We start from the raw sequence: 17,101 nt of genomic DNA on the forward strand, positions 1-17,101 counted from the left end.
CTGAATGTGATCTTTAACTCTTTAACTTAGTTTCCGTAATGCATTTCTTGAAATCTTTTCAGTAACATTGTAACATCTATTGTCTCTAAACTCAAGGTCTGTATCTGTAGTCTACACAGCAGGAAACACGATACTATAATCTCAGTATAATCACAAACATATTTTTATGAAAATAAAATAAAACTGCTTGTTGACGATGTTCCTCTGTTGTGAAAGCAGCCACTCAAAGAAACGTCTACTTCTCTGTGGACTTTCCTGTTTTTCAAAGGAAAATTGAACCAATTTGTTTTTGTGACAAACAATACACGTTGATAAAGAAGATTTTGTTTGCAGATTGAATGATTGTCTGTTTGTTCTCCACTCAAACAAAGCTCAGCACTAAGGGACAGTATGTTCGATAAATACAGTTATTAGTTTTCTCTTTACCTTTATGTAAATTATTGTTTGCGTTGGTCCAGTGTTGTGATAAATAATTCATACTGAGAACAGAGAGAGACGTTGTTTGTCTCTTTATCACATTACTAAGCTTTCACATAGCAGCCAAAGTTTGTGCAGACGCTGTTAACGATGTAACATCAGACTGAAACAGCAGCTTCAGAGTAGAATGTGCACGAGCATTTAACCGTGGGCTGTATTGAAAGTGAGCTGAGCCTCATCGCCTGACTGCTAATGTCTCTCTGTTTGAAGAGGATCAAATGCCTGCAGGGAAGTCGCAAAATATCATGGAAATCCCTCCAAGAAGAGCAGAGGTTGTTAAGACGAGTCCCCGTGGTTTTAAAGTGACACGTTCAACAGCTGATGTTTTTTGATATTGTTTTGGTTTTCTGGCTGTATCAAAGTACAGTCATCTGCACGTAGACACTGAGATGCTGGAGTTCATGTAGAAACCGAGAACGAGTAGCGTGTAAACTTTATGTCTGAACTACTGAGCGCAGTCAGAGTGCTCCAGGACCGATCAGCGGCTGGATCCAGGTTCTTCTGATGTAACCGTCCAAACTCCTGTTTCCTCTCTTAGATATCTGAGCTACAACAAGATCTCCATCCTGAAGCCGGGAGTGTTCCGGGACCTGCACAAGCTGGAGTGGCTGTATGTGAAATCCCTCCTGAGACAAACTTTCAGCACCGAGGGAAAGACAAAATGCTCGTATATGAGATAGATACACACAGATTTACATACGAGTTATTTTACTTCATGGAGATTTAGGTTTACCTCAGCAGGAAAGTCAAGTTTAGTCATAAATAATTCAAAAAATTGTTTAGAAAAAGGAATAAAAGATTGGTTTGACTTTTTATTGCATGAAACAAAAATTCATCTTCTCCTGAATCACTGTTTTATAAATGAGGCTGAAACTACTTTTCTTTTGTCGTCGTCGTCGTCGTTATAGAATCCTGGAAAACAACAACATCCATCAGATCTCCTCGATGACCTTCTCAGGGCTGAACTCGCTTGTTTTATTGTGAGTTTTTATTCTGTTTCATCTCGTTGTCATTTTGTGTGACGTCCTCTGAGCTGATCAGACGGTCTGGTGTTGAGAGGCTGTGTGTTGATCAGATGAATGAGTTGCTCTCGCTTTGATGGAAAGTGCACTGCCCCTTGTTATATCGCGTCTCTCTGACTGAAAGGGTTTTGCTGAACAACTCTCTGACGAAGCTGGATGACATCTGTCGGGAAATGCCGAGATTGAACTGGCTGTAAGTACGGTCGGATGTCAATAAATCAAAAGCTGTCTCGTCAAAGCGGCGACGCGTCTCCTGATGGACTGATTCTGTCTCTGTGTGTTTGTCTCGTGACGTGTTTCTTGCAGGGATTTGGAGGGAAATCTCATCGAAACGATTGGAAATCTGTCGTTGAACTCGTGCAGCATGTTGACAGTTCTGTAAGTATACATTCACACAATTCAGTCAAAGTTTTAGCTTTTAATTGTTTGGACTTTCACTTGAATTTCTGTGAGAGGTTTTCAGATCAGTTTAAGATAAAGACACCAGCGTGAAATCAGTGCTGACAATGATTAATTAAATGGCTGCGGGTGGCGAAGTGTTAACAAGTCCTCCCTGAATTCACTTGTATCACATTATCATTCACTTCAGACGGGCAACTTGATATATCTATTATTATCTATATGTTATTATATATATCTGAGGAAAGTATTGATCCCCCACCAGCCGGAGCCATAAGTGCGTCCCCAGGCAGCTTGACTTCATTGATTATGTAACAGGATCATTCTAATTAATGATCTGTGTTCCTTTCACACAGTCAGATACAGTCACAGTGACGTCATCCTCACATATTTATTTCTGTCCTGTCTAGTTTATAACCACAGCGTTTAGTTCTGCTGCTTTAATGCCTCCATGTTTGTTTCAGTGAACTGAATGTTTGCAGTCGTTTTGAAACACTGGAAGCATCCTCTCTGATAATTAAGATATATATCGTAAGACAAACACGAGTAAACAACTTCCTGTAACTGCAATTAGCTGTTTCCTGGCACCAACACAGTGACAGTGTCGTACTTTAAAATAAGCGTGATCAAATGTTCCTTCCCGAGCCTCAGCTTCACCCGGCGCCGGTGTTAACCGGGCTGATGCAGGTCAAACAGCTGTAACATGATCATCTGTGTTTGGTTTGTGTCTGCAGGGTGTTACAGCGGAACAGGATCAGCCACATACATGAGCAGGCCTTCTGGGTCCTGCCGAAGCTGGGAGAATTGTAAGTTATCATTGTTTGATTGTGCAGATTAAAATTGTAAAGGAGCACTTTCACAACTTTAAGGACTGCGCCAAAAAGTAAACAACTTAAATGTGGGTCGTTGTGAACGCGTCTCAGAAGCGACGGCTTCAGAAGAAGAAGAAGAAAAACAGTAAATAAACTTTAGTGAAGTATTTATAGTGACCTGAATTCTCCTGGTCCTCACATTGTTTTATCGTTTACTGTCGAGGCTTCAGACGTGAAGCTTTCAGTAACTTCATGTCTGAGTTTTAAACTAAGACTAAAAGCTGCAGTCAAAGACAAACCAAACCTTGTTAAAAAATACCATCCTGAGGAGGATCCATGTGGTCCCCTAAAGGATCTGATAAGTCTGTTATATGTTTTAATGAGCCTCTGACCTTCAGATCAAAATGTCCTCTTGACTAACTTTAACAGCATGACGAGGTTTCTGAGGATCTGCAGGTTGAACTCATTATGAGCGTCCATGGAGGAGGTCTGCTGTCACAAGAGAGCCACCGACGTTTCCACTCTCACCACCACGAGCAGACAAATGAATACAGATTACAGTTATCGAGGCATTTTACAGGAAAATGGTCATTCAGAAAAGAAGATGACAAGAAAAAAGCTTTCTGAACACGTTCTTTGACCCGTTATCTTATATTCATCTCCCCCTTATTGTTTGAGACCACGACCCCTCCGATCTATCATCTATCTGAGCTCATGCAGTCTGCAGATCTTTTTATTTTACGTCTTTATTGCTGCACAGTGCTGCTGGACATGTGTTGGATGACAGTAATCTCTCCAAACACTTCGTAGCCATTAAAAGCCTCTTTTGTTTCAACAGTTATTGTTCAGCAGTCCCCTGAGATCTCTGCTGATTTTGACAAACAGTTTGTGGAGATTTTTAGTCGAGGCGAGATGTCTTGTGAGATAAAATCCTTTTTAAGTACCATTTGAACATCTGTGTGTATCTGAGAGGCTCAATTGTTGTAAATGGAAAGAATGGGAATGCTTGAACTGTCTTTAGAAACACAGCTGAAGACCACACGGGTCATGAACAGACAAATCTAAATCTGACGTGTTGTTTAAGAATACGGACTGTAACCTTCTGTATTCTTTATGTTGCATTGAACTTTAATAGAACTCACATACATCCAGGACAGATTTGTTTCTGTTGGTCCTCCATCTGCAGTAATGAGCTGTATAAACACAAGTATCATCCGCAGAACTTACAGCTGTACACACACGATGTTCTGCTGCTACGATCATTGTCATCATCCGTACATGTAACCCACAGCTGAGGAGGTGATTATAATATAAACTATAAATGTTACCGAGGACAGATTGCTCCTGTAGTTCTGTGTTCTCCTGTCAGATACTCAGTGCTGTCATCAATATCTGTCTGCTTCTTGTGTTTTTGGGGAACCGATGTGGATTTGTCTCGGCTCGCAGGGATCTATCCAACAACCGGCTGGTGGAGATCCCTCCCAATCTCTTCGTCTTACTGGGGGATTTACTCCAACTGTGAGTTCTGTTTACACACATACAATCCAGATATATATATACAGCCGTGTGTGTGCAGGCTTATAACCTCTATTAATATTTGGTAGTGTTTGTCTCTTGTGCTGTCAGTGACTGAGAGTAATTGCATATATAATTTCAGTGCCGTTGCAAGAAGCTGGGTGCATTTTACAATTTTGTTTTAGTTATATGTAAGTAAATAAGTTATAATCCTTTCCAAGACAGTTATCAGCCGGCTGATATGAGTAACGTGACAAACTCAGTGTGCTTCCTGTGGCTGCTTCACAGTAAAAGCCCCTCGTTGTTGCTCCTGCTGAATGCTTTTATTGTGAAGCAGCAGAAGGATATTCTGTTTCCTGAGCGGCGACTTTATTCACCTCTGACTCGGTTTAACAACAGTTGTGCAGTGAGATTGTAATCGAAGAGAGAAAACTGTGCTGGCTTACACGCTACATGGTTTTCCTGTAATTCCTTCGTTTGTCTGTAGGCTGTGGAGAGTAAATACACTCAGTGCCGATCACAGTCGTGTTCCATCCAGGTGTTATTATGTGCATTCTGAGGTTATGTGTTAGAAAAGATTGATGGAACCAGCAACACGTCGCCAACCTGGAAAAGGTTTGTTACAGCTTGAGGTGTTTTTGTTTTTGTAAAATACAAAAATTTGGATTATGGAAGATGGAAAATCTTTTCAGAATAAGTTTTGGTGTAACATGACTGATCAGCTGCCTGCGGTACAAGAAGAAGAAGAAGAAGGAGAAGAAGAAGAGAAGTTTGAAATATTCCATCTTAGGTGGCCTTCTTCTTCTTCTTCTTCTTCTTCTCCTTCTTCTCCTTTTTCTCCTTCTCTTCTTCTTCTCCTTCTGTGAGTTGTATCGTCAGTTGTCCTTCACCTGGTTTGGTTTCCATGTGCTTCCATGAGTCACACTGCCTACCTCGCACCTGATTAGCCTTTTTGTGACATTTCAAATAATCTCATCATATTCGGTTGTCAGTCGGTTGGAAACACGGCTCATCACGGGGTTTGAATTAATGAGAATGGTAAGGATTATTGCTCAGCAGCCGTCAGTACACTGAACCTCTAAATGATGAGATGCCGTGTGAGGACACATCTGTCAACCGTGCAGCATCGACAGGTGCTTCAATACCTCCTTGTCCGTGTGTGATGTACTGTAATGTGAATCGTGATTCAATTTTCTTGTCTTTATCTTGTAGGAATATATCATATAATCCTATAATGGAGCTCCGAGTTGACCACTTTGAAAAGCTCCATAAACTGAAGTCACTGTAAGTATGCCTTGCTAGATGTTCAATTCTGCAACCAATTTGAAACCACTGACGGGTCCACATTTGTACATTTCACTGGCGTATTTCTACAATATCTGCAAGACTTAAACTGCAACTGTAACTTGTAGTGTGGATCACCTGATATTTTGTTTCTGATGAGAGAATCGCAGCATTTGAATGTTTTTAAGCCACCAGCAGATATTTTAAAGAGACCTCAGGACCCATAACATGAGCACCGCTTTACCACAAGACGAAACTGAAAGTTGCAACCTAAAGAAATGTAAAGTTTCAGCGTATCTGTGGTCTGCAGACATACATTGCCCACATTTATTCTGGCATTAGGGTTAAAATGAGAAAGTCCTGTTATGATGAGCTCTCCTTCTATATTTAAATGTGTGAATGTCTGAATGAACAGATGAGAGAAAACGTATCTGGGCTGATGCAGAATTTCTCATTTCTCTTTTCTCTCTCCTCATATCGTACAGTTTACAAATCAATATCTGCTGTATTGTGTCTCTCTGAGACTAAATCAATGTGTCTCTCTATCCTCCAGGAGCATAGAGGGGATAGAAATTGAAAACATACAGCGGAGGATGTTCGAACCTCTGAAGTACCTGACTCACATGTAAGTACTGCGTCGTGCTCGGGTCTTTACTGTTAATCCTGGTCACGTGAGCGCCACGTCCACACCGAGCCAGTCACACGTTTCTGAGCCTTATCGAGATCGTCAGGCGTCTCTTCCAGCTGAGAGATATTTCAAGTCGGGCTGAGTGTAATCCATCATTTCTGTGAGTGAAGTGGCTCAAGGAGGGAGAAATAAATGCCCTTTTTGACCTTTTATATACATTCAGACGCTCCTGGAGACTCTTTATTACGTGGAGTTTCATTGAAGCTGCAGGAAGTAACGATGCAGTTGTTAGGAGGAGCATCGTTCCTCCCAACAACTGCATCGTTACTTCCTGAACAGACATTGTGTTGAGGTGCTGACCTCAGCACAGATCTGGAAGGATGTTCTGTCTGATGTTAAGAGGTGCTGAGGGAGAAAAGATGAACCTTTGTTTGAACCTACTGGCAATAAACAGATGAACACCAAGAGTCGGCAATTGTGTGTCTGTTTGATTGACTGCCTGCATGAAAGCTGGAAGAATACATTTATGAGATTATTTTACCTGAAGAAGAAGAAGGAGTGCTTTGTTTTTGTTCCATGGTTGTCTGCCGCCACTTTTCATCGAACAAGACTTTTCTCCATTTCTGTTCAGGTTTTTTTTGTAGTTTTTGTCCGATCGTTTACGGCCCCCAGAAGACGGAGACGATTGTGATTTTTTTTGACTTGTCACCTCTTGGAACGATGAAGCCGACATTTCTTTTTTTCGTGTGAAATGTCTCCATGACTTCCTGGATGGATTATCAAAGCTAAAGTTCAAACATTCAGGATTAATTGTCATAACTGATGTTGGATTTTCCTCCATGGAGCTGCGAACCTTGAGCTCAGAAAAGCGATTCAGTAACCAGGAAGTAAACCCGTTTTGACGCGCGCTCCAGGGAAGCAGTGACGCCGTCTTTCTGTTCAATGCATCAATCTGTGGTTGATCCTGACAGTTCAGCTGTACTTTATGTTAAGTGCTCATTAGCATATGAAAGCCATGTTTTAGATGGTGACCATGGTGAGCGCTTCCTGCTCATCATTAGCATGTTAACATCGCCCGAGGGTTTTAGATTTTCAGCATGGCTACGTTAGCATTTAGCTCAAAGCCCCGCTGAGACGCTAGTCTGGCCACTACACTTTTCTATTCGAGTGTTTTTAAAATGTCTCAAAAACGAAAGAGCAAATAAAACCAGAACTTTCTGTGAAGTGATTGAGTTTTCTGTTCTTTTGTGATGTGATTGGACTGGACCTTTCCTTTGTCCTTTTTCTTTTCTTTTGTTTTCTTTTGTTTTTGGCTGAATGATCACAACCAAACATTTGTTGAAGTAATTCAGCAGAGAACTCAAAATGAAACGGACAAGCTGTGAAAGAAAAAAGGCTTCAATTTCAGTCCAAATAGACTTTGTGATTAAGGTCTGTAAAGCCGGACGACCTGCTGTCTTCAAACAGTTTTTCCACTCAAAATTAAATCTGAACATAACGTCACCATGCAGATCTTTTCTGTGTTTTCTCTGTGGCTGCAGCCTTCGCTGTTAAATCCCCCCAAAAACCTTTCAGCTGTATATAAACACACGTTTTCTTTTGCTCAAACTGACACTCCTCTTCAATCTACTATCGCAGCTACTTCAAGAAATTCCAGTACTGCGGCTACGCTCCTCACGTGCGCAGCTGCAAACCCAACACAGACGGCATCTCGTCCTTCGAGGACCTTCTGGCCAACATCGTGCTGAGGGTCTTCGTCTGGGTCGTCTCCGCCACCACCTGCTTCGGCAACATCTTCGTCATCTGCATGCGCTCGTACATCCGGTCGGAGAACAAACTCCACGCCATGTGCATCATCTCCCTCTGCTGTAAGAACTGAAATAACTACTTTCATTTATCTTTTCACATGCACATGGATAGTAGCATATTTTTTTTTCAGATAAGATGAAAAAAACACTTGTTATATTCACCACTTTTTAATGTTTGTAGACCTGATTATAATCTCTGGAAAGCAAAGTACTCTAGTTTCCTGCTTGTGAAGTAAACAAACATGAACTCAGTAGGAAGTTTGAAACGAGTTCCCAGTGTGATTAATCAGCACTGACTTCATATTACACACACTGTTGGATATCCTCATGAATAAAACTAAGTTTAAAGTCACAAAATTTTATTTGAAAATCTGCCATCCAAAAGTAAGAGACGTTATTAATAACACATAATTATGTTAACTGCTGGAGGATAAGAGTGCCGATGGAATAATCTACCAAGATTATAATCCTGGTCTTGTTCAGTTTGATTTAAAGTATTTTCTTTCTTTTTTTCTTTTTCTTTTTTGAGGTATATTTTCGGTGATTTTTGCACAGCATTCGCAAAAACCAAGATGCTGAAATTACCTCACAAGAATGTGTTGGCTTACTCTAAAAAACATACATCTGAGTGGTGTTTGGATATGCAACCTGATCTGCAGCTTAGCTTTGTGATGGTGCACAGATAAGAGCTGAGGGAGGAACAAAGGCTGTTCACAGGGAGAAAGATCTCCTAAAGCAGGATTTATATCTACAGATTAAAGATAGTGACACTGTGCAGGTGGGGTTGGATAGAAGCTGCGGCCTCGTGTGCTACAAATGCATTTTCCCGCAGCTTCTGATTCACATTCAGCTTGAGTCTCATTGAATGTGAACTCATGACAGCATGTTGTTGAAGAGAATATAAAGCAAACAAATACTTTTAAAGGAGCTTGCCGCTAAAGGAAACCGTGGAATGGATGGATGTACGTTATATTTATGGTTATTATTCCCAGAAGAGGATTTATATTTGACTAGTAGCTGCACAGAAGGAGGGAAACATAGAAACACAAATGTCTCTCTGTATATGTTAATAACTGTATGCATATACTGGGGTTTTGCTTCTAAAGGATCCTACAAAGACTGACAATAAGTCTCAGAGCGGCTGAGATCAAAGAGTGTGCAGAGCAGAACTGGCGTGTTATTGTGGACATCTGCTCTTTCTCCTGCCGCATCCATGATGAACGTCATGTGGAGGATTATATCGGCTTTTAAAAGTTTATTACCAGAATGACACCGGAGACGGCAGCTCGCTCGTTTCTGGTGGCTGAGAGGAGACAAAAACAGAGCTTCAGTTAATTAACGCAGACAAACTCGCTTATTTTCAGCAACAATGGCTTGTTTCTCGTCACGCCGGCAGGACTGGAAGAGAGCAGGAAGAAAACCAGAGACGTTTGGCTCTGGTGGTTCAGAGCTGGAGTTAACATGCTGAGCTGTAAACTCATCTGTGATCACTCAGTCTATTTTTTATCACCTGGCGTTATCCTGAGCTTCCAGGATCACTTCTCACATGCATCACCTATTATTCTCTGCCTCTCTGTATCTCACCTTTCCTTTCCTTTCCTTGCACCAATTGTTTTTTCACTGATCAGTTTTCTCTTATTAAAGTCGGTGGGTGCAGCGGAGCGCTGGCCTCTTGGATCCTCGCTGCCCTGTGAGCGCACAGAGCGAGCTTTGATCCCAGTTGAGTCAGCCAGAGGTTAACTTTAATCTTTAACACTTTGATGTACTCATGGCAATTTCACATAAAAGTCTTTTGCATCACTGCATTTAAAATAATTACATTGAATGGCATTTAAAGGCGTGTGTCAGCTCTGAAAGGTGTGCTGGGCAGCGTTTAGCAAAGCTTCCCCTCCGACGCTGCTTTCACTTTTCACGTGGGGAATATTCAGATAAATAAAATCATAAAAAGATGCTTTAATGATGAAATGTGTCTAATAAAAAATGCTTTCTGATGAGCTTTAATATCACTTCAATATCAAAGGAATTACTATCAAGAGGGTTTGAATAATGAATTTTCTATATTATCAAAGAGCTAAACATTAAATGGCGACTGATCAAGCAGAGGGGAGCTGTGAATTCAGCGCCTGCTGTGACAATGTCAGCAAAACATAGTGATGAATTTGCCGAGGGCAGAGAGAGTAGGTGTGAAGGAAGATAACATGTGGGATGTTGTGATTACTTTTCTTTGAGTTGATTTGGCTTTTTGTAGTTGAGAGTTTGAGTATGGAAACTTTGAAAGGCCTCGAGCCAGAAGAAGAAACATCTGTGTGGATGAGAACCCAACAGCATGCTAGCAGAGACGTGGATGTACGGTACGGTCTGTCCACTAGCTGTGCATTTAAAACCAGAGATATTCCCTTGATATTGTGTACTTATGTGCACAACTAGTTAACTAATGTATAGATGTCGACACGCCCCTTTGTAACCAACTCTTCCTGCAACATCCTCAAACACTGCAGCCGTTCTTAGATGACAATCGCTCTAAATTTCTAAATAAACAAACTAAAAGTAAAAAAACAATTCACCATTTCTGGGCAGGTTGCAACTAGTGGCACCAAACCAACTGCAGAGCTGCTGGTTTGTACGTTTTGTTACCTTTAGACAGAGACAGGTGAGTTGCATGCGTCTGTCTACTGTGTTTATGCTAAGCTAAGCTGCGATAACCAGCTGCTGGCTCCGGCTGCAGACTCGAGGCTCGTGTCTACATAACCTTCTTTTCTGAGCGCCGGCATCCAACTTCAGCTGTTCCCAGTGAAAAGCGAATACCTGCAGCAGTAGGCGGAAAAGACTCACCAGAGGAAAAGACGTCTTCACCTCTTTGTTTGTGCTATCGTGGGGCAAACTGTGATATCTGAGGGTTTAGGAGCCACTGACGATTGACATATTTGGTCCAGCAGATATGAGGATGATCCTCTAACCCACATTTCATAAATCTCAGATCATAAATCCTTTGAGACATTTGCTGTGCTAAAAAGATGAATGATTCAAATGCTATTTCTCCCAAATTGGCCTTTTTTTCTTCTTGTTCTCTTTATGACCTTGAGCTTATAGAAGCCGGTGGGTGTCGAGCATCTATACGCAGGAACACACAGCGTGTTTGTGTGTACAGCTGCACATACAGTCTCTCCGTGTAAACACATCATTAATACATCTGAAACTGGCCGGCAGTTATCATTCCACGATTGTATTTCTATATGTTTGCTGTCACCAGGGGTTGAATTTATTATGGCTGAGCTGTTCTGCGGGGTTGAGATCAAACACTGTGCAGGATGACAACAGGGGAACTGATTATCGACTGTATATTCAACAAATAGACTTCCTGGTTCAGAACTATTTTTAGATCTTATTCACTGACGTTGTTTCAGTCTTTTCTCTCCTGGCAGCCACACAGATTGTTCTCTGCGCTCTTTCTAATTAACTTCCTCCGGTGATCATGATGTTATCTCATGGTTTGTCATTGGTTCTTCTTCTTGTGTAAGTTGATTGGCTGCTATCTTCTGCTTGTCTCCGTCCGTTTCCACTTCACAGACCGGAAGCCTTTCATTAGCGTGTTTGGTTTGATTCTGTTCTCACTTCGAAGACGTTGCGTTGCTGTTTTCTTTGAAAGAGACCTGCTTTATTAGACGGTGATCTTCAGTAAGATTTATCTTTACAATCTGAACACTTTCTAATTTTAAGCTCCTCTTCTTTGCAGGTGCAGACGGGCTGATGGGAATCTACCTTTTCATGATCGGCGCGTATGATCTGAAGTTCCGCGGCGAGTACAACCGGCACGCACAAGCCTGGATGGACAGCAGTCAGTGTCAGGTCATCGGCTCCTTGGCCATGCTGTCCACTGAGGTGTCGGTCCTTCTGCTCACTTACCTCACTCTGGAGAAATACATCTGTATCGTCTACCCTTTCCGCTACTTGACACCCGGATGGCGACGAACTGTCAGCATCCTCCTCGGGATTTGGGTGTTCGGCTTCATCATCGCCTTCCTGCCGCTGGTCTGCAAGGGGCTGTTTCGCAACTTCTACGGAACCAATGGAGTTTGCTTCCCGCTGCACTCCGAGCAGCCAGAGACGCTTTGGGCTCATGTTTACTCCATCGTCATTTTCCTGGGTGGGAATTTGTGTTTGCAAAAGTCCCTTTGAGCTTTTTTGGGGTGTTTTTTTCATCAACTTCCTCCCTAAAGCTTCTCATTCTCATTATTTATTGAATGTATTTGCAAACCTCCACGTCCGCAGTGCAAAAGGGAGCTGTTGCAGTTGTGTTGCAGTCCAGAAACTAACCAAATGTCTCTCTACAGGTCTGAACCTGGTGGCATTCCTCATCATCGTCTTGTCCTACGCGAGCATGTTCTACAACATCCAGAGAACAGGGACTCAGACCACTAAATACAGCAACCACATAAAGAAAGAGGTGACCATCGCCAAGAGGTTCTTCTCTATCGTCATCACCGACTCCCTCTGCTGGATCCCCATTTTCATCCTGAAGATCCTTTCACTGCTGCAGGTGGAGATTCCCGGTACAGTAGAAAAGCTCTAACCACGTAAAGGAATATTTCACTGAAGGTCGACATTTTGAGTATCGAAAACATCCCGTCAGCTGGCTTACATAGTGGCTGTGAGAGTTTGTGACTGGCACGAGAACAACAGCAGCTGTTTGTGCTTCTCTTCACACACCCTGACGCAAATCTTGATTTCCACTAAACTCAATGACCAGAGAAACTTATCATAATCCAACCTTCTGTTGTTAGTTCTCGTGCTCAGTTTGTTCTAAATATCTGTTGCTTTGCCAGAAAATTGCCAAATGTGCCATTTCCTGCTAAACTTTGGAGCTATTCCAACGAAAAATAGAAAATTCCTGCACACAATTTTTACCTCTGAGAGTAAAAAGGGTGAAAGTGACCAAAACATCAGCCTTTATTAAAATAAATGCATGCAGAGGTAAATATTAAAAGCGGTGTGCGTGTTGTCATGTTGAGACACGAACCAATAACAAGATTCAATATTTGCAACATACCACAAACTCCATGTCAACCTGATGTGTCTTATGTTTTGTCTGACTTGGTTCTGTCCTTATCGTCGTGTTAAAAATATCTGGTGGTTTCATGCTTACAAATGTTCAAACACCGTCTCGGACAGTGGTCGCTGGCTTGACAGTCGTTCACCCATCCATTCCTCCGCCTTTACTTCCACCCGCTGGCATGATATTCCGGTGGTATACACGTAATGTAAGATAAAAGTACAACATTTCAATTTGGCGTCTGGGGTGAGTGACGAGTGACATCTGTCCTCCTCTACAAACTGGTCAGAGCCACATGTCAAGCCTGCAGGGAGAGAAGTGCTCAAAACAGACTTTTAAATGGAGTATTTCTTTAAAATGTCAGAATCTTCTGTATGTTGTTACATTTCCAAGTGTATGAGGTGTTTCCACCAAGTTTTAAAAGGTTTTTTAAAAGGTATTCATCATTGTGTAAAGTGCACTTTACTGTCGCCGCCTCTTTGTTTTTTGTTTGCTCTGTATACCCAAATGATCATTTAGTGCTCTGCAGAATCCATTACATAAACTACCTGGTGAGCCGTGGCTCCCTAATTAGGTCCCCTGCAGTGATAAAAGGTTTTTTTTTACCAATTGCATACATGGCTTTGATTGAATATGTTCAATACGCACAGTCACACTTCTTAATCTTTAAACACAGACTTTGTTCAGACTATTTACTTCTTCCCGTCTGTGTGTCTCTCCTCAGGCACCATCAGCTCCTGGGTGGTCATATTTATTCTCCCCATTAACAGCGCCCTGAACCCCATCCTCTACACGCTGACCACACGGCCTTTCAAAGAGACCATTCTGCAGGTGTGGGCAAACTACAGACAGAAGAGACCTCTGCTCAGCGGACACGCCGTTCATCATCCGTCGCTCACCTGGCAGGAGATGTGGCCCCTGCCAGAGACCAGCCCCGGCCTCACCGCAGGGGACCCGCTGGAAAAGTCAGGCACGCTCACCAAGCTCACCCCGGTGGAAAACGCCAACGATGGATACAATGACATCACCGCGGGCACACAGCAGCAACAGAAGCAGCACATGGTGCTGTCCGTGTGCTCACAGAAGCAAACAATACCACACACACTCACACACACACACTTATTCACACAGACAAATGAACTGATCTAGGTCATCTGGATCTACACAGATCTGCGTGCAGCATCATCAAAGAGTCACCTCAGCAGATTACAGCGGCTGCAGCCAGTGTTAACGAGCACGGGGTGGTGGTTAATGATGGGACGTGATCCATTATTATCACAACCAGACCGCCGGGCCAGAACAAAGAACTTCATTAGCACGGACAGAAGCAGGGAGAGCGACGGCTGTCACTCAAACATAAGTTCTTCTGGGGAGTTGAGGAGTTACACGGTACATTTAGTGACATAAACATCACTGCTGCACTTTCCCTCTTCAACCACACACACACACACACACACACACACACACACACACACACACACACACACACACACACACACGCACACACACACGCACACACACATACACACACACACACATACACACTCTGCCCTCTTCTTAAAGGAGCCACGTTACTCTTGTTAAGTCAATAAAGCCAAGCTTGGAGGATGAAGTATGATTATACTAATATATTCATATGTCATTATTCCACTTTAGCACGTTTTTAATTTTGAAGTTGTTATCGATGACATCCGGTCACTAAATGTTCCACCTGCCCTCCTCCATCATTCATTCACGGACAACACAACACAACACAACACAACACAACACAACACAACACAACAGTGTGTTGCACGGGCAACTGCCTCGCTCTCTCAGTGGGATAAAGTAAAACCACATCATCACATTCATCGATAATTATTAAGTCAAATGGCCGCAGCAGCCGCGGCGTTCCACAGAGGCGTCGAGCGGTCCGGCCTGTTACTTTACATCTCAGCCATTTTTACCTTTTTATCTACAAACTGGCAACAACAAAGACTCCTGATGAAACACAGACGACACTACGTGACAACAACTGTCAGAATTCTCACACAGACATAAACAAAACAATCATCTTGGACCCGTCTACATTTTAAAGTTTAAAATCATCAAACTGTTTTTTAAGGAAAAGAGACACTTTTCTTCTCCTTTTTATAAGCTCTGTAGATGTATAATAATAAAGTAAAAAAAGAAGATAAACAAATGTTATTAATATGACCTTTAAGTTATTTGTCAAAAAAAATATTAGAAACGACTCTATGATGAAATATGATAAAAATGCCACTGAAGGTTGGGCTTTAAATGTGATTCAGGTTCATTCATCTCAGCAATTAAGAGAGTTTATATCCAAAAAACACTTTCTGGGAAATATTGAATGTAGTGTATGAGATATTTCCAGTATGTTAAACAAAGAATGTACTTACTCACAGCAGGTACAGACAGGAAGCGAGTTTAAAGTTTTTATACATGCTGTCGAGACGTTCCCCAGCCGGTCTGAGGGTTCCAGCCTCGCTTCAACACCCACTGCATATTTTTACACCGAGACCTCAGCCTGTACAGACATTTTGACACCTGAGACATTTGTACAGTGATCATAAACTCTTCTGTGCACACGTTGTTCAATGAATTATTAATTCCTGTGGAAATGGACTTTCTCACACATTGTAAATGTATGAATGTAGAGCAAACACAGAGCTGTGTAATTTATTTGAACAATGATGTGAATACATTGTATGTGTTTCTTTGTGTTTACGTTTCTACACACGCTGTAAAAGACAGAGACGCCAGCAGTTTGCTTGAGATATATTCATAATATCTGCAGGCTAACGATTAATATTGTTCTGGGAAATTGTTTTTTTTAAACGTGTTATCATTGAGTTTGTTGTATTGACTTGTGTCCCACAAAAAAATGATTACAAAGGTTTTTCTTGACTGAAATGTGGAAAATAAATACTGTATGTATGCCTCTCGTCTGCTTGTTGACTTATTTATTATTTGATTCATATTGGTTATTTATTCATGAATGCCAACCACAAACATCAGGTGACTGTAAAAGAATTGTAGCCAACAAATGAATTTCATTGATTAGAAAAGGGAATTCCCAACTGTACAGTCCAACTCGACCAGCGTTGTCCTTTATCACAATAAGTAGAACACAGTAATTAGTTTAGTAATTATATAATAAAGTCCAAAAGAGGAAAACATAGTAGGACAGTGGCCAACTGAGGAATGGTGTACTGACACAATGTAGTCTAAAGCGAGCACAGGGGCAAGAAATTAACTAAATAAATAAATAAATAAATTAGCATCTCAAATGACAAACATCGATCATAGATAATAAAAGTGCCGACCAGTGACGCATGAACAAGACCGTCAGAGGTTTGGACGCTGAGCGAGTGAGTTGCTACGGCAACAGAATCAGAGACATACAGCTCATCTGGGTTTTACCTCGCATCATATTTTATGAATGGATCATAGTCTTTAAAATTTGGATTTTCAAAGTTACTGGTCACTGCTGTCACATGAATGTAGCAGAGTGAGAATTATTTCTGCCTCTGAAAAGTGTTGAGTAATAACTAGCATGACATCTTCAGGATCACTCAGGGTTGTGTTGCAGTACACAATACAACTTTTTTTATTACAAAATAACAAGGCTAATAATTATAATTTAACATTGAAATGTCCAAAAACAGATTGTATTTACTTTTCCATGCACTTTGCACAGTAGTATAGTCTTTAACATGCTTTTACTGCGCTTCATATAATCATATAACTCAACAGAACCTCACTCTCGGGCCGTCAGAAGAACTAAAGCTCAAATAAATCCTCTCGTCAGTTAAAGTATTTGGGAAATTCTTCTTACAAAACTATTAACATTAAATTAAAAATTAAAAAGTTGCTTTCAGAGGCCTAAACTCAACATGTCTGATGTCTCGACCTCTGAACAGTCTGTAGTCACCTGTGGACAGTCACCTGTGGACAGTCACATGTGGATACTCACCTGGGATGACTCCTATAACACACCTGATATCTTCACCCCACCCTCTCAGATGTTAACTAACTGGGACAGTCACGGACCTGTACAGATCTACATTTGCGCGGTTGCCGCTCCGTTCAGACTCATGAGC

The 17,101-nt window shown here is 41.6% G+C and overlaps 1 protein-coding gene across 2 annotated transcripts in view; it reads left to right on the top strand.

Moving 5' to 3' along the window:
- The window catches only part of rxfp1 (relaxin family peptide receptor 1), a 73,541-nt gene extending 57,598 nt beyond the window's left edge, over positions 1-15,943 (top strand). Inside the window, exons 7-18 of one of the 2 annotated variants that reach the window (XM_030397430.1) lie at positions 1,016-1,087; positions 1,386-1,457; positions 1,624-1,692; positions 1,806-1,877; positions 2,633-2,704; positions 4,157-4,228; positions 5,438-5,509; positions 6,063-6,134; positions 7,776-8,005; positions 11,679-12,089; positions 12,277-12,482; positions 13,720-13,897. In XM_030397430.1, coding sequence (XP_030253290.1) covers positions 1,016-1,087; positions 1,386-1,457; positions 1,624-1,692; positions 1,806-1,877; positions 2,633-2,704; positions 4,157-4,228; positions 5,438-5,509; positions 6,063-6,134; positions 7,776-8,005; positions 11,679-12,089; positions 12,277-12,482; positions 13,720-13,773 — 1,474 coding nt within the window. In that variant the 3' untranslated portion in view covers positions 13,774-13,897. Of the gene's footprint in view, positions 1-1,015; positions 1,088-1,385; positions 1,458-1,623; positions 1,693-1,805; positions 1,878-2,632; positions 2,705-4,156; positions 4,229-5,437; positions 5,510-6,062; positions 6,135-7,775; positions 8,006-11,678; positions 12,090-12,276; positions 12,496-13,719 lie in introns of both variants that reach the window. The other variant, XM_030397429.1, reaches the window with a different exon arrangement.
- Positions 15,944-17,101: the final 1,158 nt, after the last annotated feature.

Source organism: Sparus aurata, chromosome 18, assembly GCF_900880675.1.
Source record: "Sparus aurata chromosome 18, fSpaAur1.1, whole genome shotgun sequence".
Taxonomy (NCBI): Eukaryota; Metazoa; Chordata; class Actinopteri; order Spariformes; family Sparidae; genus Sparus; species Sparus aurata.